A 24000-nucleotide genomic window follows, 5' to 3' on the forward strand; every position below is an offset into this window, starting at 1 on the left:
GCATGTACATTAATGGTCTTTAGAGAAAATATGTGCAGGTGCTAAGCAATCAATCTTATAAATGAATCACTGTAGTCTGTCCAATACAGCGATGGTCATTTTACATGACAAGCTTCCATGGTTAAGATTTAAGAACCAGGATAGGCCGTCTAATTCCCCTTGGCACCGTTCCTCTGGGAGAAAAAAGAAATCCCTACACTTCATGCTAATTAAGCAATTAATTATTATATCCATATATTAAGGCATCTGCTTAAGATCTCACTCGGTCAATCCTCTCAAACTCTGGCCAAATACACGGGCAATTCGTACGGGCACATGGGACCGGAGTTTCAATAGTAAAAGTCGAGAGGACCCGCACGTCGGGCAGCCGGCGTGGTCTATATATGCGTACACAGAGACTAGACGATGCAGGAAACTATCCATCCGGCACCTTTCGCATCCACGGACCAGGCAAACCTCGGCCGGGTGAGTTGGCTACCTCACTGGTCTTTTTCTTTACGCATATATTGCAGCTGAGAGTGGCAGAAAGTGTGAAATAAACTAACACACTTCAGCATTCATCTTGCAGATCAAGAGTTTCCAGCGCCGCAGGTACGACACATGTTATTTCTTCATTTAGTTTTTTTCTATATATATATCCAGGTTTGCATTCTTCGGCCTTTTTTCTCTGACCCGAAGGCTGTTGAGATTCTTCAGAAGCGCATGCTTAGTCCGTCCACTAACTCGTACATCTCAAATCCTAGTGTCCCTGCCATTCATCAACAGCAAAGCATGCTCAGCGGGAAGACATCTCAAATTCATATAAAATGGCTTGTTCATACATAATTTAGGGCGAGTTCATATGGATTTTTAATTGGATATCTAAAATTCATATAGGTTTTTATTCCAAAATAGTAGTGCACAAGATTTTTTAAATAATAAAAATCGAGTTCATAATTCCAGCGCGAGTTCACTCATTTTAATTGTTGAGACAAAATCGAGGCGACATGCTCTTTCTGTGCTTTCTCAGAAGCACATGTTTGGGATAGATCGTTGCATTGTTGGTCAAAATCTGGAGGGACGACTGCCTCATTATCTAATGTCTTATTAAAAACATGATACCACTCTAGCCAGAAGTCGAGAATAAAGCCATCGCCCTTACTGAGCTGCTGATTGTTTCGCACTTCTTAGTATTCAACAAAAATACTTAAACACATTCCACTTGACTCCGTCCTTTGGTTGCAAACATGGGCATGCAGCAGAAAACAACAAATAAAGCTAGTTTCTGATTTTCATTAATTGCTACTTGTTGTGTAACCTGCAGCTGCTATTTATCTCCATTCAGTTAAGCAGCGACACGGAGAGAGGTTCGTTATGTGCCTATCTACTTCTGTACTCCTATTTTGTAATTTCTTCTTGGAAAGGAAAGATTCCATTTGTTCTCGTTTCGCTAATACCAAATGGAAAAACAAAAAGGCGAATTCAGCTTGGTACATTAGAAAGTGATACCCATCACCACCACCACATACACACACACCAAATAAACTGGAACTGAAGTACGAACTTGAGCTTAAGTGACATAGCACCTGCAGAGAAGAGCAAGGGCAAGGAGGCTGAGGACAAAAGCAAGGGTAAACTGGAGTCTGATGAAAAAGTCAAGGACAAGGGTAACCGCTTATCTTCTGTTTTTTTGTTTATTTTAAATTTGTAATCACGGTTCCTAGCTATATTTCCTAATGAAGGCGCCTGATTATTTTGAGAGTCTAAGTTTTTTTAGAAGAAAATAAATCAATCGACCTTTTTTGTTACCATAAATTTGGTCGCAGGTTGATCAGTAACTTCTGAGAATTTAGGGAAGGTGGGAAGAATAAACACTTTGTGTTCTCTCTCTGTCTCTCTCTCTGTGAAACAGAATATTTTACTTATTACTAATGCAACGAGGTAATCTAGGAATTTCTTTCCTCAGACCTCACCTTGTGTGGGAGCTTTCGCACTGGGTACTAATGCAACAAAGGCGCATCAAGTCTTAAGAAAATAGTCTAGCTAGCTAGTGGCAGACGAGTAATAGTTACAAGATACTGTACAGAAGCTGTACAAAAAGTGAAGGAACTGTGAGTTTCAGTTGTCTTCACATTCACCAGGATTGCAATCGGAGCACATATGCAATAAATATTTTGACTACATGAATGAATTATATTGATTTTTTTTGTTTAACATGCCACTCTACTTGAGAGGAGAAAGAATATTTAAAGCATAATGGTTTAAACACACTGCTTTTCCAGGGCGTGGGAGGGTACCCAGTTCTTGCTTCTCGCTGTAAACAAAAACAAGGATAAAACTAAGGGGGTGTTTGGGAGACGGGGGCTAAAGTTTAGCCCCGTCACATCGGATGTTTGAATACCAATTAGAGTATTAAATGAATGCTATTATAAAACTAATTACATAAATGAGTGCTAATTCACGAGACGAATCTATTAAGCCTAATTAATCCATAATTAGCACATGTATATTGTCAAATCATGAACTAATTAGACTTAGTAGATTCGTCTAGCAAATTAGTCTCCATCTATGCAATTAGTTTCATAATTAGTCTATGTCTAATACTTCTAATTAGTGTCTAAACATCCGATGTGACAGGGCTAAACTTTAGCCTGGGGGAGCCAAACACCCCCTAAATTGTTGATATTGTCATTAATTGAATCAAAATTAATTTCTAATGTATATGAATTAAATATACAGATCAAGCTAAGGGAAACAAAATGAAGAAGGCGAAGAAAGGTGCATTGAAATCAGCTGAAGAGGGTAACTGGACAGTAATGCTCACATACAGTTTATTCATTATGATGAACTGTAGACACAGTAAATATGAACTTCTGTTTGAAATTTTCTCAGGAGCTCCGCCGGTGACTCTGAACATAGATGACATAAATCAAGACTTGGACTCGGACGAGTACAGCTCTGTGGACAGTGATATCCCACCTGTTTATCCGATCCAGAACCCATGAGAATTAGTTCATTTTAGTTAATATCTATGGTAGCTTATGTCTGCATCATGTGTTTGGTATGTGATGCTTGATGTGGAGTTATGGCTTATATATGATTAGTTGTTTGTACCGTAATGTATGCCTTTGTTCCTCGTGTTTTCAATTCAGCCATTGTAACCGTTAGTATGCAACATGAATATGCCTAAATTCCAGCAAACTAACGTATCCGCATTGATCAAAAAGTGTTAGTGTGACACATCGAGATCTTAGCAAAAATTGTGCTGCTTGTTGGCATCTTTCTCTCCTATTTTCATTTCAATTAGACAGTTAAGTGTGTCTTTCAGTCAGAGAGTTGTTTTTTAGCTACGGATTACTGGACTTTCTACCTGTTAGCATATACTCTGGTTAGCGACAGTGTACTAGACGTTCTACTTGACTGTAAGTAATTTCAGTCTAGGGGTTGGATTGTTGATAATTGTTGTGCTGTTTATTGGGTTCTCAGAGTTAGGAAGCACTTAAATTTGGAGGATAGAATTGTTCTATGTATATTCCTCAAACAGATAACAGAGTATTAAAAGTATCCTTACCATTGTTTAGATTAATACTGGCCAATTTCTGAATGTGTGAGGGCTTTGAATTGTCTACAAGTTGTTTCAAATCTATTCTGGAAACCTTGCTTATGCGTACCCAATAGAAATACTTTTACAATCATGGTCTGGTACGTAGCATTCGATAAGAAAAAGGGTTATTTATACTCGGAGTCTAGATCGCGCTATAAATGTAGAGGCATCTGCGAACTCCTAACTCTTTTGGTACTGGAATTATCTGGAATTGTGCGTTCACTTCTTTTGAGGGATAAATTCCACTTTTAAGGTGTTACTATGTGAGAGTTTACCATCTTTCTTTATGGGCCACTTCATGCTTAGGGGGTGTTTGGTTCCCGGATTAAAATTTTAGTCCGGGTCACATCAGATGTTTGACACTAATTAGAAGTATTAGACATACACTAATTACAAAACTAATTGCACAGATGGAGGCTAATTTGTGAGACAAATCTATTAAGCCTAATTAGTTCATGATTTGACAATATGGTGCTACAGTAAACATGTGCTAATCATGAATTAATTAAGCTTAATAGATTCTTCTCGCTAATTAGCCTCCATCTGTGCAATTAGTTTTATAATTAGCTCATGTTTAGTCCTCCTAATTAGCATTCGAACGTCTGATGTGACCCGGACTAAAATTTTAGTTCGGAAACCAAACACCCTCTTTAGTACTCTTGCATTGATCCTGGCTTTCTTACATAGCAGCATGGATCTTACCGAAGCACACCCCTCCAAATGGAAGTCCAGAAGTGCTTTCATGAACAAGCTCGAGCTACTATTTCTAAATACAGTTGATGATTGGTTTCCCAATCCTTTGAAAGAGTGACGTGCCACATCTTTTACACTTGGAATACACAATGCGGCAGGCATGTGCTGTGTTGCATACTTATTTGTGGGAGTTGCAGATGTATCTGGCTGGAATATGGGATTTTACAAGCCCCATAACCGTTTTGGTCCTGACATGATGCAGCATGGGCTCAACGTTAACGTTTAATGCTAATGAAATTCACTTGTATTCTAACATGCATATATATTCTTATTGCAGTCGCGGTTTGAAGAACAAGGAAAGTGTCTGCGGATGATGTTTGAAAAGCAGTTAGATCCAGCACGGAGGACCTGGATCCATCCTCAGAAGATACTATACATTAGCAAACTCAAACCCACCGGATCATTCGGTCCGCTTCACACAGGGGCCACCGTATCAAACGGTACCACAGCCTGGGGCTCGCATAAGTTAGTTGTGGACCGTACACCCACATGGGCCAGACCGTCCGCAATTCAACGCTAAAAGCCTACCAGACTCACGTAAGACTCTGTCAATCTCAAAATGAATTAGCGAACCATCCACCCTTAGGGCTGGACCGTCCGCCCTTTAGTGTTCGAGGGCACCAGATCAATCGATCCCTTCAAGTGTTAGCACCATATCAAATGGTTTCGCACATAGGAATGATCAAAAGCCTCTGACGATCGATAAGTCAATTAGCGAACTGTCCACGCCCTAGGGCCAGACTGTTCGCCTATCTTTTCTTGCGCATGACACCTCAAACATCGGTTCTGGATTAGTGTTATTTAGCGAACCTTCCGCCACCGGGACCGGACCGTCTGCCCTTCAGCTTGAAGTTAGCCTTTTCAAAAGCATTTATCAAAAACGTTATTTTGCTTTTTCAAATCCTACTCATCTATGTGCATGCGAATGCAATCATTTGAGCAAAGTGGCACTATAGAACCGTCAAGCAAATAAATTGACCCCTCTTGATAGTATGGCTAACTAGCCTATTAATTCAGTCAATTTTCATCATCTAATCACTTTTTGACCAGTAAAATAGAAAATCCCTATCTTATACCTTTGCCTTGAGCTTTCCAACCTTGAGCTTTCCAACATGAAAACATCCAAGCTATCACCATAGCTTCGTCATTAGCTCAATTCAACTCTAGGACTAACGTATATCCATGTCTCAATGAAATTGTTAGTCCACAAGCGTTGTCATTAATTACCAAAACCTAAATTAGGAGCCTAGATGCTTTTAAATGCGATCATGCCTATTGCCCAGTGTACAGACCATTACAAAGTGCCTATACCATAAGATTGAATAATCACAGGAGACATAATCAGAGGTTTAAGCTGACTGTTCGTACCTAGTTTGTGTTCTTGATTTTTTCTTCCACGGCCTTTGGTAGTTCATACATCTTCTATGGGGTTAGGACTTCCTTATACACAATGTTCTTCGTGAAAGTGCCAATACATGATGCAGAATTTTTCTTCTCATTGGTCTTCACCTTTTTCTTTTCACTATCATTAGCATTTTTCTTCTCCGTCTTATCCACCTTTTTCTTCTTTCCGTTATTTTCCTCCTCCTCCCTATTAGGAGGGAGGGCGAGGAACTTGACATGGATCTAGCGGTGGCTCTAAATAGAGCAACATACAACTGACTATGTGAGAAGACCGGTTCACGCAGGTACACGCCCACGTTGGGGATAGTCTGCACCTGTGCTTTGTTGACAATCATGGCAAAGCTGAGCCTGATAGGAAATTGCTTCTTCTTAAATTGGAACGGGAGCCTCTCGTCATCTGATGGGCATAAGGGTATACGAGGTAAGAAAATCCTCTTTCCAGCATGCTGCCCCAACACAATTTCTACGTCGATGTTATTTCTTCGGAATCCCCAAACCACCAGCCTCGTACCATTACAAAGTCTGTTCGTAGGATCGATGTTACGAAGTAGAATGACTGGACACCCTATCTTGAGCTTTAAAACATGTGGAGGTAGCCCGTTGGGGGTCAAAGTGTTCAGGAATTCCGATGGGTAGTAGTTATGTGGATCATCTATAGCATTGTCAAAACTGTGATACACCACCTCCCCACCTCGAAATGACCTGTCATCTTCATATTAATGTCATCGACCCAATCGTTTCGTGTAGATAAAATTGCTCTAGAAGTGATGTAGTTTGTGTTTGACAAATTCTCATTGAGACCGGGGAAGAGGCATTCAATCAATCTGTCAAGGTCGCTACCATCGCCAGTATACGGGACACAGATCTCGTCAGGAAGAACTTCACCATCAGCATTGACCTCCTTCGTGCCACAACCAATGCGCAGCAGAAAGTCCGCAAACCAAGGGTCACGGTGCGCCCTCATGTTGCGCACCAGCTTTAGGTGGTGCATTGAATCCCAAACGTATGATCTCCGCAAGAAGCATCAACTATCTATGCCCTCGACCCCTTTCGGACAACAGGAAGGACCTGCCTGAAATCTCCACCCAACACAACAGTCTTCCCACAAAATGGCAGCTGCGGCCGATCCATTATATCTCCTAGGTTGTTATCTAGTGCCTCTACCCCTTGTCTTTTTATCATGGGAGCCTCGTCCCAAATTATAAGAGACACTTGCCTTAGCAGCTTGGGGGTGCCACTTTGTTTTTTAAATATAAAATAATTGTCATCCTCAAGGGTAAGGGGTATCTTGAAGTGTGAGTGGGTTGTCCTCCCACCAAGCATATTGGATGCTGCAACACCAGATGTTGCTATCGCCACCGCGAGCTTATCCTGACTGCGTACTTTTGCGAGCAGGGCCTTGTAAAGAAAAGTCTTCCCAGTAACTCCAGGCCCATCGACAAAGAACAAACTACCATAGTCGTTGATAGCGGACATGATCTCATCAAAAACAGCCCTCTGTTCATCGTTGAGGGACTCTGATAGAGCCATGTCATCGGCGTTGCACTCAATGTTTGCCTCCTCGAATATCTCTTGGGGAACCCCGCTAGCATCATCATACATTTTGTCGATCTTATGAAGAGAGAATTTATCTATGTCCTTGCCCACAGACTGCAAAATGTTTCAAATATCCATCAAAATCATCTGTTGCACGAGTACCGGGGATAGATTATTGCGTTGGTAGTCCTCTGACATTGCATCCTCGTGTTTCTGCCAAAGACCAAACATATCGCTTGGCTCACAGAATACCAATATCGTTGCAAATATCATTGCATCTGGATTTCAGCAGCTTCAGTAAGACATTCATCCAACGTGTTATCTTCCTCGATAAGGCCCCTGTTTTCTACAACTGCACGAAAGGTAGGTTGGACCACACCATCAACGGTCCTCAGATGTTCATGAGATCGCACTAGCAACGTGGTTTAGAAGAACATAAAGAAAATAGCATTCCCCCTCGGTAGGATAAGCCAAGACGAGTCTACCAATCATGTGAGCTTATTGTGGGTGGCTTTTCATTAGTAGGGAACACAAGCTCAGGGGTAAACTGAGGGTTCTCCATGGCGATGGAATCCGGATGCAAACTGTTGGCACGGAACACTTCCGGTCTTCTCTTGTAGGCTCTCTTTCCCTCAACCTGAGATGGTGTCCTATTTTTTTCCCTTTGACCTTCACACCTTGCTGACACCTCCTCAGGTGTCTTTGTGTGATATGCTTCACGACGCTTATTATTGATTTCATTCCTCTTTTCATTAGACATTGCTGCACGACAAGATGCAACTCGGGCTCTAGCCCTCTCCCATTTATGTTCCTTAGTATCTCGCATTTGTGGTGGAGAAATGGATGCATTTTGGTCACCTATTGTGAATTTAGTAGAGAAATGGTTACAAGTAAATATTCTCCTACGTGTTGAAAGAAGTAAGGTTATCGATAATTGTTACATTTTACTTACCTAACATGGAATCCATGGTGTTTTCACTAAGGTCCATAATGATTTCGCTATCTCCACGGCCTAGATTATTGATACTTAATAAATAAATGGAATCACAATTTTTATTATAACAAAGAATATACTTTTATTTACGAGAATACCTTATAACTGGGTAGACGGATGATATGAATCATTCCTATGCAACCAATCATCTTTTTCATGAGGATACACTTTTTCCTTGTTCAAAGCACCACCTTCATCTTCAGAAGATCGCACAGCATATAAGAAACATAGGGTAGTAAAAAGTGAAGACAAAATCAACAGTACAAATAAATACCGGGTTCTACAATTACCTGTAAGGTGGCTGAATAGGTTTGGATCACCAATATTGTGGTCTTCAGGATCGATGTTTTCCTTGTTGATTGCTTGCTCTTTATTTCTTTGGTATGCATCACGATGCTTCTTATTAATCTTGTTCCTCTTATCGTCAGACATTGCTGCATGCTTCGATGCAGCTCAGGCCCTATCCCTCTCCCGCTTACGTTGTTTAGGATCCACATCTATGATGAAATAGCATAGCACACACAAACAACAATAAAATAATTAGAATGAGAATTAGAATTAAGGCCTGATGTAAGCTTTAAGAAAGAAAAAAACCATGCATTCACCAAACTGAAGACATACATGTGAAGTGCTCGTTTAATATGGGAGTTATTATTAAATGGAATTTTTGAACTCCCAAATGAGGTATCTTATGGCCTAATGGCTATAGGAATTAGTCCATTCCTTTAAAATGTAAAGACAGCTCTTAGGAACAAAAATTAAGTGGACAGATGTTAAATAGAAAATGCCACAAGGTCAAGATAATAAATTACTACCAGGGAATTGGAATAAGATGAATGTGGTTTTTTTTTGTCAATTTAGCTATTGACCTACAGTAGAGTGCTTGATTAAAACTTCACAGGGGAATAGCTGCTCTATTGAAATAATTAAGTATTCTAAAAATCTCAAAAGAGTACATTCACGGTGAGGACTACAGAGATCGGATAGGCAGGCTGCAATTCAGATGACCACAAATCACCAACCCGAAGGATTAAATGAAATAAGGTATCTTATGGCCTAATGGCTACAGGAATTAGTCCAAACAAAAACTAAGTGGACAGATGTTAAATAGAACGTAAAACTGGAGAGGCTCATAAGAAAATGATCCACAGGGTCAGGATAATTTCACAGGGAACTATCAGCTCTATTGAAATAATTAAGTATACTAAAAATCTCAAAAGAGGAACAACCTAAAGTACATCCATGGTGAAGAGGACTACAGAGACCAGATAGACAGGCTGCAATTCAGATGACCACAATTCACCAACCCGAAGGACAAAAGAAAACGACGACTCCTCTTGAAACCGGAATAGCAGTGAAAGCACCATGAATGCAGATTTGTGATCTTCCTAAGTAATGTAAAACTCCTTTAGATCAAGTCTTCGATCTATCTATCTCGCATGATGCATATATAGAACAAGTGACTGAACTGAAAGTGCGCGCACACAAAAACAAAATTGAACCAACGGCAACAGCAGAGCAAGCCTTACCGTCACGCGCGGCGTCGGCGTCGGCGTGGATCCCCCTTCGCACAGCCCACACGGAGGCTGCGATGGGATCGATGGAGCGCCGACGAAGATGCCTAGCCGTGCAGTGGATTGCCCCACCGGGGATACTGGACACCGCGCGGCTGCCGGCTGGTGCCCGGTGCGGCGGGAGACGGGGCTGGCGTGGCGGATCACTTGGGAACGGCGACGCCCTAATGTTTGGCGAGGCTGGGCGCGGGCGGATAGCTTGGGAACGGCGATGCCGTTATGTTTCGCGAGGCTGGGCGCCAGGGAACGTGGGCGGTTTTCGCGTTCGGGACGTGGGGCACGGTATAAATATTTGGATGCAGAAGCGGAGGGAGGGACGGTTAATCGGATGCAGACGCGGAGGAGGCAGCGACAGTTAGGGACGACGCGAACGTTGTGCTACACGAATCGACCTTAGCGTTTTATTAGTATATATAAAGAGATTAAGGTCACGTGATTTTTGGAAAAAGCTGCTGTGAGGTGTGGAAAATTAGCCGTGGAAAAATATTGAACAGTTGTGGCTTTTGGAAAAGCTTCTCTCACTTACTAGCGGACCCCACATATCATGGACAGCAAGCCTCACAGTGGTTCTTCCTCTCGCCACCGGGGATGTTCGTGTGGGGGGCAGGGGTGGTTCGCGTGGTGGCCGCGTTCGCCGTAGAGCTGCCCTCAGTGGAGCTGCCCGTGGCCGGCGGCCCCTGAGCTCGCGCCTGTGCCCGCGGCTAAGCGCCCCCGAGCTCATGCCTACGCCTGGAGGGAGGAGCAACGCCAGGAGGGAGGGCCAGCGTTGGAGGGAGGGGCGGCGCGGGGATGGTGGCGAGGGAGGCGCGGGGATGGTGGCGAGAGACGTGCGGTGGGGAGCATAAGAAAAGAAAATGAATTGGTATCTTCATAACCAGTGGTAGGTGGATAATTTTTACCCTAAAAGCAGCTGAAAGCAAGGGAAGGTGCTTTGAGTTTTGTATTAGAGCAAGAATAGCTTTTAGCCCAAAGCACCCGTGACTTTTCACTCCTTTGGTTGGCTTTTGCGGAAGAAAAACAGGTTGAAAAGCCCAACCAAAAGGAACTAAGTCTTTTAGTTTCCTTGATGATTTATTTGGGATAATAACCAACAAAAGTAACTTGTTAGCCATCAGCATTGTTTTAAAACCCTACTCGTACTCACTATTTGTCCTAACATGACCTTAAGTATACCAGTAAGACCCTGAATTTGAAACATACACGAATGATAGGCGCACCAGAAGCGCGCCACATACACTAGTCATAACAAAATGCAAACTGGCTCGAGGTAGGTGAGTTTTTCACCCTGGACCACCACAGGGTTAGGGTTAAGGAGGATTTTTCTATTTAGCTTCGTAAAAGGTAAATACTTAGGGATTTAGACTCCATTTGAATCGTAGAGCTAGACTTTAGCAGCTAAATTTGGATCCTAAGCTAAAGTTTAGTCCGTGTCACATCGAATATTCGGATGCTAATTAGAAGGACTAAATATGAGCTAATTACAAAACTAATTGCAGAACCCCTAGGCTAAATCACGAGACGAATCTATTAAGCCTAATTAATCCATCATTAGCGAATGTTTACTGTAGCATTATATTGTCAAATCATGGACTAATTAGGTTTAATAGATTTGTCTCGCGATTTAGCCTAGGGGTTGTGAAATTAATTTTGTAATTAGTCTATGTTTAATACTCCTAATTAGTGTCTAAACATTCGATGTGACAGGGGCTAATTGCAGAACCCCTAGGCTAAATCACGAGACGAATCTATTAAGCCTAATTAATCCATCATTAGCGAATGTTTACTGTAGCACCATATTATCAAATCATGGACTAATTAGGTTTAATAGATTTGTCAACTTAAACTTAGAATAATACCAGTATTTTATAAAGTTTTTTCCACTTCCTCATATGGTTACTAACTTGGGTGCCAGAAACTTGACAACCCAGACTCCCATTTAAAGCCTTAGCACAACCATTAAGGTGGACTTGCTTGCACACAAAGTTGGTGCGATTGCCATTCCTCACAAGATCAGACAAGTAGGTCAGCACAAATGTTGACATCGCATTGGTCCATTGAATACGGCCCCCAGCAGCATCCATTTCCTACCAAAGAAAGTGAAAAAAATATCCAGCAGCATCGCATTAGTCCATTGAATATGGCTGATAGCAAACAATAGTAAATTGTTGCAAACAATATGTAAATCATAAGAAAAATAATCACACCAGTATAATAATTTAAAAACACAAAAGGTTCTAGGTAAAAACATTGCAAATATTACAAAGTTCTTATTACATAAGGACACTATATTTAATGGCCATAGTGGTTTTGTCGATCTTGCCACATCCTTTCAGCAATTAGTTGCCTCTTTTCAACCATCAACCTATGGTCATTTGACTGTGCACTAGCTGAAGTATGGGGACTAGGTATCAATGTGTTCTCCAGCAGAATGAAACAATCAGTGCCTTGAGAAACAACCCAGTTATGGAGGATACAACATGCTATGACAATATCGACTTGAGTAAGGTATGGGAAGAATGGTGTAGCATCATCAAGGACTTTAAATCTTCTCTTGAGTGATCCAAAGGCACGTTCTACAGTCACACGTAGAGAGGAATGCCTTAGATTGAATAGTTCCTTCTCATTTTGGACTGGATTGTTTCCCCACTCATTCAAGTGATAGCGCACACCACGAAAAGGTGGCATGAATCCAGGTTTGGCTCCGTATCCCGCATCCACAAGGTAGAATTTCCCTATGATATGAGGAACACAATGCTTATTTTATTGGTTTTAAGTAAATTAGTGTATGAACACATACAACTATAGTAATATTACCTTCGGGAACTCGTAAGCCACCATTCTCACGCTCTAGGGCATCTGCTAAAACCACAGCATCATGTGCTGTGCCCTCCCAACCAGCCAGAACATAAGTGAATTTCATATCAAAATCTACAGCAGCCATCATATTTTGTGTTGCAAATGACTTTCTACCATGAAAAGCTAGCTCCATTGACTTACTAACCGAGGCACGTATATGTGTTCCATCAATGGCTCCAATACAGTCCTATTTGTTCAACACGTAAGAAGGATTAGTTCCTAGAAATATAAACCTATCAGCAAGGTACGATTGTCAAGTATCATACCTTAAAGTATGGATCCCATCTAGGGTTGCCTGCGATTTTGGTTGGGGTCTCCAAAGAAGATGGTTGGATAAGATCATTTCTCAGCTCACCTATGGCATTGAGGACGATTCTAAAGTATCTACTCATTGTTTCACTTGATCTCCCAAAGTTTGTAGCAACTACCCTGTTCCTTTCATTGTGTCCAATCGTATGGAGGAACATGGCAACTTGCTCTTCAACAGATACATGTATTGTGTCACAAAGCAACTGTCGTTCCCTTAAAACTTGACACAGTTGAAAGAAAGATGCTCTCTTAAGCCTAATCATATTTGTGCATGTTGTGTCATCCTGCAAAATTTTATCATTGATGTAGGATATTCTAGCCGCATCCCTTTCCACTAATGGGCCATATGTAATAGGCTCTCTCCTATTCCTTAATCTGGAACGGACATACAGAACAACCATAGAAGCGGCAATATATGCAGCAGCATTGATAAGCAATTTTCTTCTTTTAACTTGCCTCTTGTCCATCTACATGACCCAAAGCAATGAAAAAATATTGCTTAAATAGGGGAAAGATAGGGGAAAGATAGGGGAAAATAGGGGAAAGATAGCATATAGGGGAAAGATAGTGTCAGGACAGAACTATTTTATCTACCCCTAAACACAAATGTCCATTCAAAAATATCTAAATATAATGTCATTATTTCAGAATATAAGAAGCCTAACATGCATATTATTTCAGAATATAAGAAGCCGGCAAGGCCGGACCATGAGTCCATGATGATCCAAAAGCAACTGAAAAACTCCAATTCAGAAATATATTCATTTGTAGGATCCAAAAGGAATATATTCATTTGTATCTTTCTACAACTCCCATTTGTAGGAGCATATGGAAGTTACACGCCTTACACCCATTCAGGTGCCCAAAAGTACCTAGAGGATACAACTAACCTAGAGGATACAATTCCATTATACTCGGAATATATTCATCTAACAAAGAAGCACTCAGTTATTATTGTTTTCTTCTCATTGTGCACTACTTAGAGGCATCCAAGAGCAACATTTGCAATAAGAATTTAGTGTTACCCTACATCTCCATGGTCAAGCAAATCTAAACTGACAATACATGTAACATTCTACCAGAAAAGCAGGCAATTCACATGAACAGAAAAGTAGGCAATTCACATATAACATTCTACCATGGTGGTTTGAGCAATATCTTTGCCTCCAGGCTTCTAAACTGACCAATTGACAGAAAAGTAGGCAATTCACATGTAACGGAGTTTAATCCAATTGACAGAAAAGAGGAAAGGCATCTAAACTGACAGATCGTACCTTGAATTAGAGAGTAGTCGGCCAAGAACAATCCATCTACCTCCGCTGCCTCAAACCTTGGTCCAATCTTGGTGCCTGACCCACGCAAACCCATTGATGGACAAGATTAGGGTTCGCGCAACACAAGGGAAAAAGGGGGAACCACGGGTCATACCTTGCCTGGTGGCTACCGGCGAGGATCTGGTCGTGGTCGGCGAGGATCTGGTCTGGGCCGGCAAAGAGCAGTCGGGGCCGGCGAAGAGCGGTCGGGGCTGGCGAAGAGGTGGGGGAGGAGTGGGCTGACAGGCGCTAGACGAGCGGCGGCGTCGGGGAGCCGGCGGCGGACCTACGAGCGGCGGCGTCGGGGAAGAAGAGCCGGCGGAGGAGCGGTGGGTTGCGAGAGGCGGAGGAGCGGTGGGTCGGGAGCGCCGTCCCGCGGGTCGCGAGGCGCGTTCTGGACGCCGCGGTCCGCTTATTTCGGGCGTATGGGATGGTTCAGCATATTTGTGGAATATTCTCTGAGCTGGTACAACTCTGTCCAGGATGGTGTGGTACGATTCAATCAACCAAACGCTAGGACAAGGTTCGATCCAGGACGAACTTGTACACGTACGCTGCCGTACACCCAACCAAACGCACCCATAGACCACAATCACATCACCGAAATTAGATTATGGATGCTTTAGTTTAGAGAGAATTCGAGATATGTGTTGTTTGCTTTTCTGTGCGAGTGCATTATTTGCTTTTTGGATGAAAAATCAGAGATCTGTCGGATCACGTCAAATTACATATCTTTTTTTCGAGGGGTATCACGTCAAAAAAAAATTGAGAGGAACGTCAAATTATATGAGAGCCAAACTCTTGGCCCCGCCCTCAATATATGGCACTCAAACTGGGCCCGATGTCGAGTTGTCGTCAATATTCAGAACGGCCCAGGGGAGAAGAATAAGGTGGAGCCTCCTCCCCCAGGGCCTTTTCTACACAACAAAAGGCCTCAACGTGCGCGACGGGGCGGGCCGAGGACTCTGCTAACTCCTCAGCCCAGTCCCAAGCTTTGGGCAGACTCCAAGGGGAAACGCAGGTTTTGGTCCACTACCGGGAGAAAATCTCCAAAACAAAACGAGCCGGAAAAAAAAAGGGGGAGAAATGAAGAAAGGACGCTCGCGATGCAGGGCATCTCGGTTGCGTGCCGACTAACGGCACGGACGTCTCCCTGCATGAAGATGACAGGTAGTGTGATGATGTCATCTGAAGTACACGTATGGCGAGGACTTGTCACCATGCTCCATTGTATATTGGTAACGGTTGACGCAAAATCTGGACCGCTTCTGCGTTGAACAACACGGAGAATCTGGGAGATCGGTTTAACTCCAGTGCAGGCTCCAAATCGATTCGCGAGTGATGCAAAGCGTGCCAGTCAATTGGTAAACATTAAATTCCTAACCCGACCGGCCGTGAAACCTTTCAAATTCATAGGTAGGCATTCTTAAGAAACACCACAACAAATAGATATTTTTAATGTAAGCATGTGGTGTAAATGAATGGAACATTAATGGCACGTGCCATCGGCTGTGTCAGCTGACGGACTAAGATAAAGCATTATAATATAACAACTATAAAAGGGGAGCCCTTATTAACCACACACTTATCAGCTAAGGTAACAGATCTAGCCAATATCTTAACAAGGTAACATGAATGAGAGGGCATTAGCATCAATCTACTAACTTAAAAGATTAGAACATAGCAATAGAGACCAGTCGATGCGGACTGTACGCAAGCCAGATACATTATCAGATCTTAATTAATGTCTTGATAAGTGTATTGAACTTAGACAAGGCAACATGAATGAAAGGGCATTAACCTCGATCTGACAATGTAAAAGATTAAAGCACAATTACCAAAGATCTCTTGCCTACCGCTTACAAGCCTACTAAGGTAATAAAGTCTAATTAATGTCATGACCTTGTAATTGAATTTAGATAAGGTAACATGGTGAGAAGATATTAACTTTGACCGGTTAACCTCACCAGACAGGCTCGCGGCAGCAAGGTCTCGCATGCGCCCCTATCGGCTCAATGACGTCATCATGCTTCCGTGAGATACGAATAAGACCCGACCGAAGCATCGGCTCTCAATGATAGCACGCTGACGTCAGAAGCCTGACGGTTAGCAATACGAAGAGCAGGGGTAAAGATCTATCAGACCTAGCATATATAAAGCAGTAAAAGCATGCAGAGTCTACCAACCGATACGATCTGATAACTGTGAACATTTAAACAAGGCAAGGGAGCCGATGAAGACAACCTAACCAGATCTAAGCCGTTCGATAACTTGAGCAACGTCGAAAACAAGCAAAATATTGGACAAAACCTAAAAAGTTTTGCTTGCAATCTAAGATAACTCGATAACTAGCCACATGACAATACTAGAATATAAGATTTAACTTAGAAATTTCTAATAGAGGTCGTAATGATCGAGTGACGGTACTTACAAGCTCGTCCGAGATCGAAGCCGTGCAGCCTTGCATGCTAGAAGGAATTTGTCGAATCTACTATACTCCTACTCCTAGGATTTTGACTGCGTGGCGTCAAAAGGTTGTATTGATTGATTGATTGATGAATATTCTTTACAAGGCTCACGGGTTTATAAATATACCCTAGAGCAGGCTAAAATCCCAATCAATTACGACATGACATTATAATGACATTATAGCTATTCCTAAAAACTACTAAAGATAAATCTCCATAGATAAATCTCCATGCTCTTCCTTATTTGGTGGAGTCGATTCTGATTCGGACTGGACCTGTCTGGTCTTCCATCGAATCCTGGAATCGTGGTTACGGTCAGTCTCAACGCGGCTTCATCAACAACCCTTTTCTTTCTCCTCCATCGACTGTCAGATTCGTATCCACAGTTGAACACTTACATAAAACGATAGTCGTATGACGATGTTACTGAGATAGGGTAATTGACTTCAGAGATGTCTGACAATTTGAAAGTTTGAGCTTCACCGTAATATCATAATTCGGCCCAGTCCCAAGCTTTTGGGCGGGTTCCAACGGCCGGCCCGCAAGTGCTGGCGATGCCTAGAAGCGCAGGACAAGGGCCGCTCTCAAAGCAGCAGCAGCTGGGAAAACAACCGGGCATCTCACTTGCGTGCCAATGAACGGCACCCAAGTCATGCTGTGCTCATGTCATCTCAAGGGCACGTAAGACGATGACGTGTCACAATGTTTTCGTTATAATATACCAGCGCGCACCTGAAATCGGTCATTCAGTGAACGATTTTACTAGGAGATGTGATAGTAACTGGAGACATGCCTGAGAGACTCTGAACTTGAGCTCGACATCACATTGTTCATCGGAAAAAAGGTTGCCATTTCTTCATGGTGACCAGTCAGTTCTGTTAATACAGTAGCCACCAAACTTCTTCGCCTTGAACAATAGTTACTGATGTGTAGCACCAGATCCGTCTTCTGATTATAATATGATCCATTTCTTTGTAAAACCATCGCTGTAGTTTAATATAACGTTGACATCCTTCTCACGCCACGTATGTGTGCGAATTTCTACCTGGAAACTTTGGTTATGAACCTGCTTGATCAGTCAGACGAATAAGCTATCAATACGCTTCACATAAATTCGTAATTTATTCAAAAGGAAAAAAAAATACTGTTATGTTGTTGGTTTGCCAAACAAGTTCAGGAAATGATTGCCTCAACTTCTGTTGCCGACTCTGTTGGCAGTAGCTATATCTGATCGCTAAGGATGACATAACAGACTGAACTAATAACTGTTCTTTTCATTATTTTTAAAAATTAACTGCCCTTTTCTGAGGGAAAAGCAATAGACACCTAATAACTGTCAGAAAGGTTGTTGCAATTGTAAGTCCACAATGGCGAGACCGTTGGTTTAGGTTGGTCACCAATCTGAGTACAACTCATGCCCTCATAAATCAACTCATGAAGCTGATGTTATACTTGCTCCCCCTGTTTAATAGCCGCGTTGCAACCTGCCCTTCGTATTGGATAAGAACCAAGAGGCCGAGAGATATGCGCAGTACTCTTGATTCTGACATTTAACTATATACATCTTCAGCCAGGCTAAGCAGCATCAGAACACTCGATCAGCAGACGCCCGTTTCGGTACACTGTACCTAACAGGAGACGATTAGTCTGTAACTGTATGCTAGTTTTTGTCATGAAATTTGTGTCTTCGTGATCTGACAAAATTTTCTGAGTAGGTAGCACAAGACTTCCTCTCCACTCTTTCCCTAAAGAACAAAGAAAATAACTTGGCACTGCTAGCTTTGCAGCTTCTCACTAGCACCAAGATTTCGTGCGTGCACCTAAAAACGTGGAACTATTCTGATGACCTAACCAGAACTGCACTTGCGCCCTCTGATGAGATGAGGAACCTGGCTTGGGCAGGCTCAAATGTGATGTTCTAGATTTTTTTTTTATTAAGATGTTCTAGATTAAGGACAAGCCTAGAAGAGCAGAGGGCACTGGGCAGTGGTTTCAAAACATCCAAAACAGCATTCAGATTAAATTTGAACTGTCCGTTTGGATCGCTCCTAACAACTAGATTCGAGTCTCCTTTTTCTACTGGTCAACCCGTATGACCTCACGCGGCAGCAAGAGGCCAAGTGTACGCTGCTCTTCATTTCCTAAGGCAGGAAGGCGCAAAGGGACAGCGAATTATGCCGCAGGGCCGGCGCCCTGTGTCTCACTCACGCACCGCTTGTTCTGTTCTGTCCGCCTTTGATCAGCAGCCAGCCATTCAGAACTTCTGGTGGGCATCATGGGATGAAAGCTTAAAGAAATCATCCATCGCGCTGCGCAGCTACAAGTGTTGGACCCCTCGGTAATCAGGACGCTGCTGATCGATTGATTGACGCTGCACGCTTGACGTACGGCACGACACCTAACCATTCGATTAGAAGCTTAAAGAAACGCTCAGACATTTGATTGCCTTCAGCAAAACATCTGATCCCTTGGCACTTGGTGTTCATGCAGCATGACACGATTGTGTGGCACCTTAAGACTTTCAGGCGATCTCAGCCGTCTAGTCTCCGATCGAACGGACCATGTTATGGGAAGAATAAAGGTCCGGCACCTACAAAGAGGATTGCACGGTGCGACGCCTCCCAGGTGTCACGCAGTACACAGCAAAAAAATGCGAGACGCTCTCATCTCATCTCCCTTTCACAACCGGCACCATTATATTGGACGGTACGCGAGTTCTGCAGGCCGTGTCCGACCTGACCGTCGTCATACACTGCGGACTCGTGGTGTGCATCATGGCAGCGACTGCCCCAACCACCCAAACATATGCTCGCTGGGTGCGTAGACGCCTGTCCGAGGGGTGTTTAGATATATGAATTAATTTTTAGTTCGGATGATATCGGATGTTTGATAAGGATTAAATGTGGACTAATTATAAAACTAATTTTTGCGTAAGCCGTGACTAATTTGCCTAATTAATTCATGATTAGCACATATTTACTGTAGCATCACAAGGTCAAATCATAGACTAATTAATCTTAATAGATTCCTCTCGCGAATTAGCCTTCGTTTATGCAATTGGTTTTGTAATTAACCTATATTTAATATTTCTAATTAGTATCTAAATATTTAATGTGGCAGGAACTAAACTTTAATACGTGAAACCAAACCTGATTGAATTACGCTCTCTCTCTCTCTCGTTCTTCCTTCTCGTGCTGTTTGTTCCGCTCACTGAATCCCGCAACGGTTAACGACTTCGTGCCGTCCAACACACCAACCCATTTACAACGAACCGAGTAAAAAAATGCAACAGACCGATGCGTCCATCAACTGTTTTATTTTTCTTTTTTTGAAACGAAAGTCCATCAACAGTTCACCTGTTCTGCACGTTCACATTCACAGCTCACACAAGGCAAGGGCACAAAGGAGAAGTACGTTGGCAGAAGCAACGGGCCATGTGATCCAGTTGAAAATCACTGATCCGCCATGGCTGGAGTCCCATGGCCGATGGCGAGGTAGCTGTTGCTTCACGTTCGAGGCGGCGGCCGCCGTCAAAGCACTCATTACATTATTCTTTTTTCCAGCCTCCGGGACGCTTAGGCTAATACTTATCCGACACATCAGCAGCTCATGTACAAGGAAAAGAAGCCGAGTTTGCCGAGGGATTCGGACTCTGGTGTCACTCTTGTCAGTGTGTTTGTTAATCGGCTCTCTCTAGTCCTCTGATCAAAGCCCAGACAAACGGGCAGTGACAGGGAGGAGGCTCTACTGTTTCAGGGCCAAGGGAGCTTCAGCTTCGGCTTCGGCTTTGTGTTGCCTTGCCGAGCATGCCGTCGTCACTGTTTTCACTCCCACTCGTGCGTGTCGCAGGGGAAGCAGCCCTCCTGGGCGATGTCAGCGATCTGGACACCCGTGTCGTAGACCTCGCCGGCGCGCCACCGCCGCGGGAGGACCTCGCGGTCGGCCCAGACCCACTTGCCGTCGTACCCGCCGGTCACCACCACCCTGAGCTGCAGCGGCCCCGGCGGCGCCTGGCTCGTGCTCCACGCCGGGCCGTAGTCGCGCGTCATGAACTTCCAGTTGGACGAACCGACCTGTTCCGAATTCCAGGCAGAATCAGAATTCCGATTCAAATCCAACAAATTACTCTGATGCTGCGGAGAGTAATTCCGGGACGGTAGAATCTTTGTTCTTTACCTGTGCGACGTCGACGGCCACGATGTCAGTCTGGCCGCCCTGGTAGAGGAACCTGATGGTCAGCTCGCTGGGGGCGCGGCTCTTCTCCTCCACCCTCACCGAGAGGTTCCGGTGCTTGTACTCGCACGGCACCCTGCACATGGCGCAGCGCTGACAAAACTGAGCCCTCCGGCCGGTTTCCAATTCACATGGTGCAGCGGTTGGTGAAAGAAAGAAAGAAGAGGCGGTTAATCTCATCTCCTGGATTGTGTTTTACTTTACCCACCCACCTCTTGTACTCGACGTCGACGGTGCGGCGCTTGGCGAGGCGCGCGGCCATGCCGGGTCGCGCCATGGCGGCGAACGCGGGGCTGCTGAGGACGAGGTCGGTGCGGTTGGTCCTGGCGCGGTCCGTGACCACCACCCTGGCGCCCGCCGCCGCGCACAGCTTCCTGTCCTTGCACCGGACCTGCAGAGGCAGGGGCGTTTGCGGGCGCGCCGGATCGAATCAAAATCAAGGGTGGCAAACGCGTTTCTGGTTCTGGATGATGCCGAGGCGGGAATTATTACCTGGAAGCAGGCGCCGCAGCCGACGCCGGCCCGGTACAGCGCGGGGCTCGCCGCGGCGAGGAAGCCGCCGCCCATGGACGCCGCCTCGGCGCCGTACCCGCAGGAGCCGCCTGCACGCAACGCAACGCGAACGAACTCTGGTTAGAATCATAAAAGAAACAGAGCGAGGTCGGGCGATCGGCGTGCGGTCGCTGCCGACCGATGGAAGGCGGCGTACCGGCGAGGGTGAGGGAGGAGGCGTAGTAGGCGGCCTTGGAGTGGTGGACGCAGCGGTCGCAGGCGGAGGCGAGGAGCGGGAGCAGGACGAGGAGGAGGAGCGAAAGGGAGGAGGAAGCGGAGGCGAGGCGGACAGGGACGGCCATCTCCCTCATCGCGCGGAGTGGGTCGGGTCGAGTGGTCGATCGATCCTTGCTTGGCTCAGAGGCGGCGAGAGGGGCATCCTTGTGCTTCACGACTGCTTTTATACACCATCCCAGCGCACTAGGCACACAGTCACACAGCAACGCGCCCCTCCCTTGTCCTTGTGCTGAGCTGAGGTCAGCTGAGGTCGCAGAAGGCACGCTCCTCGCTGTAACTGTAACTAGGTGTAGTGTAGCCGTGCAGGTACCCGAAGGAGCAGAGCAACCCGTATAACAAACAAACCCTTGCTGCTGCTACGGCGAGTCGGCGACGGGAGCGACAGGGACGGGGAGAGGAATAGGATACCACGGATGAGGCGCGAGTAGGAGCGGGGTGTACATCATGCCATGCGCGTGGGAACAAGGAGTCCAGGGACGGACGGCTGCTCGGTGCCGCCGGGATGGGGCTACGGCCGTCCCTGCGAGCGAGTATGGTATGCTACTCGAGCGAGCCGTGACAAAACGGAAGGGGAGAGCGGAGGGCCACCGACTCGCGCGCCGCCCGTGCAACAGCGCGGCACGGGCGGCGTAAAGGAGGAGGAGGTGGTCCGTTTGGCCGCTTCCACGCCGGAGGTATCAAACGTGATCTCCCTGCTTCCGCCAAAGTACAGGGTATATTTGTTCTGTCCTCAGTCTCCAGCCAGCTTTCGCAGAAACCGCACCCTTTTCTCTCCCTCCCTCTGCTGGAAATTTGCATGTATACTGTACTTATGTTCTGCTGCTCCCTTCTATTAACATTTTGCCGTTTTGCCGGGACAAGGCTTCAGTAAGAATTACTGCATTGTTAACATTTTTCAAACAAATTAATAAAATTCAAACGGAGGGAGTGAGTACAATGTTTTTAGATCTCCAGCTGCTTCCGTTCTGGGACAGCAGGGGGGCCACCGTACATGGTCGCGGCACACGGAGGTTAAATGGTCGCGTTTTTCTGGTGTTTTCCTTAAATGAGATGTTCCGGACGCGTACTCGTTGCCGTATCTACTCGTACCCGGGCTTGATGGTCCTGATCAATGCAAAGTTACTGTACCAGTCTACTGCGCACTGGTCCGTACTGATCTGAGAGATCACGGTCGTGCGGGTATCGACTCTCTCTGGATTCGTCACTCGGTCGAAACAATGCGAACCTATGTGACTCGCGTTAATCCAAGGGAATCAATCTCCTTTCCCTTTCTTACGTGTGCGCGCAGTTAAAATTCGAGGACGTGAGGGTTACATACGTACAAGGACGCAGAATTTCCTTTGGATTTCAAAGGGAGAGAAACTGCAGCTGCTTCACTTGAAAAGGATATATACGAGAACATTTTTTGTTAAGAAAATTGTGAGAGCAACAGGCTATCTGCATCGCTGATTGGCAGCTTCGTTAGCAGAAGGCTTTTCAAATGGATTTGTTCGGATGTAATCTCAAAGTAATATCAGAAACCAATCATAGTACTGTTTCTAAAATAGTACTCGTATATCTGAATAAATTGTACCCTGAATGAACTAATTGTAAATTGTACGGACAGTCCACAAAAAATGAAGTATTGGACAAAAAAAAGGCAATATAGTTAAAAGGGTTTATCAGCGAGCAATGATCGGCAGGGGTGGGTCGCCAAGCTGCTTGTGCTGGCCGGTGAGCTTCCCTTGTTGCTGAGCGTTGGATGTATTCCATTTCCGGTCCACCCATTGTCGAGTCCGTTCTACATCATTGCCTCCTTTCGTCATTAGTTAAACCACTGATAAACACAATCAAGAAGCAGCTTCACATAAAAAAATGAGGAAAAAAAATGAACTGGAATAGTGTCAAGATGAGGAGGCAGCGGTGCCGTATGGTCTTGGCGTTCGTGCACGATCGCAGCATTGAAAATCCGCCATGGTGGGGGTTGGTGAAGAAGATGTGCTCTGCTAACAATTCCCTTTCTCCAGCTCGATCCGACGGCCTTCGTCGACTGAATTATTTTTGGAGGAAAAGGTTATGCCCCGTTGCTCGTCGGAGCCGCCGCCGCGCGCCGCCTTCTTTTGTTTCCTAAAAGAATTTTTTCCCCCCAACTCCGATCGACCAGTCAGCAATGCCTGATGCATCCAATCCGAGCACCGGCGACTTCACA

At 44.7% G+C, this 24000-nt stretch overlaps 3 protein-coding genes across 3 annotated transcripts; 1 reads left to right on the plus strand and 2 right to left on the minus strand.

Moving 5' to 3' along the window:
* The first annotated feature begins 383 nt into the window (after window positions 1-383).
* Window positions 384-3313, plus strand: LOC117835823 (uncharacterized). Its single transcript, XM_034715141.2, has 6 exons — window positions 384-465; window positions 569-591; window positions 1304-1346; window positions 1572-1646; window positions 2719-2781; window positions 2872-3313. The coding sequence occupies exons 1-6, from the start codon at window positions 384-386 to the stop codon at window positions 2982-2984; spliced, it is 399 nt and encodes a 132-aa protein (XP_034571032.1). The 3' UTR covers window positions 2985-3313.
* An 8820-nt stretch (window positions 3314-12133) lies between these two features.
* Window positions 12134-13476, minus strand: LOC140221447 (protein ALP1-like). The gene is made up of 3 exons (XM_072291067.1): window positions 12967-13476; window positions 12659-12887; window positions 12134-12576 (listed from the first exon to the last, which is right to left on the minus strand). Exons 1-3 carry the CDS (start codon window positions 13474-13476, stop codon window positions 12134-12136), a joined length of 1182 nt encoding a protein of 393 aa, XP_072147168.1.
* Window positions 13477-20066: 6590 nt separating this feature from the next.
* On the minus strand, window positions 20067-22103 carry LOC117835994 (expansin-like A1). The gene is made up of 5 exons (XM_034715340.2): window positions 21733-22103; window positions 21516-21625; window positions 21236-21414; window positions 20967-21099; window positions 20067-20863 (listed from the first exon to the last, which is right to left on the minus strand). The coding sequence occupies exons 1-5, from the start codon at window positions 21884-21886 to the stop codon at window positions 20615-20617; spliced, it is 825 nt and encodes a 274-aa protein (XP_034571231.1). The 5' UTR covers window positions 21887-22103; the 3' UTR covers window positions 20067-20614.
* Window positions 22104-24000: the final 1897 nt, after the last annotated feature.

Source organism: Setaria viridis, chromosome 9 (assembly GCF_005286985.2).
Source record: "Setaria viridis chromosome 9, Setaria_viridis_v4.0, whole genome shotgun sequence".
Taxonomy (NCBI): Eukaryota; Viridiplantae; Streptophyta; class Magnoliopsida; order Poales; family Poaceae; genus Setaria; species Setaria viridis.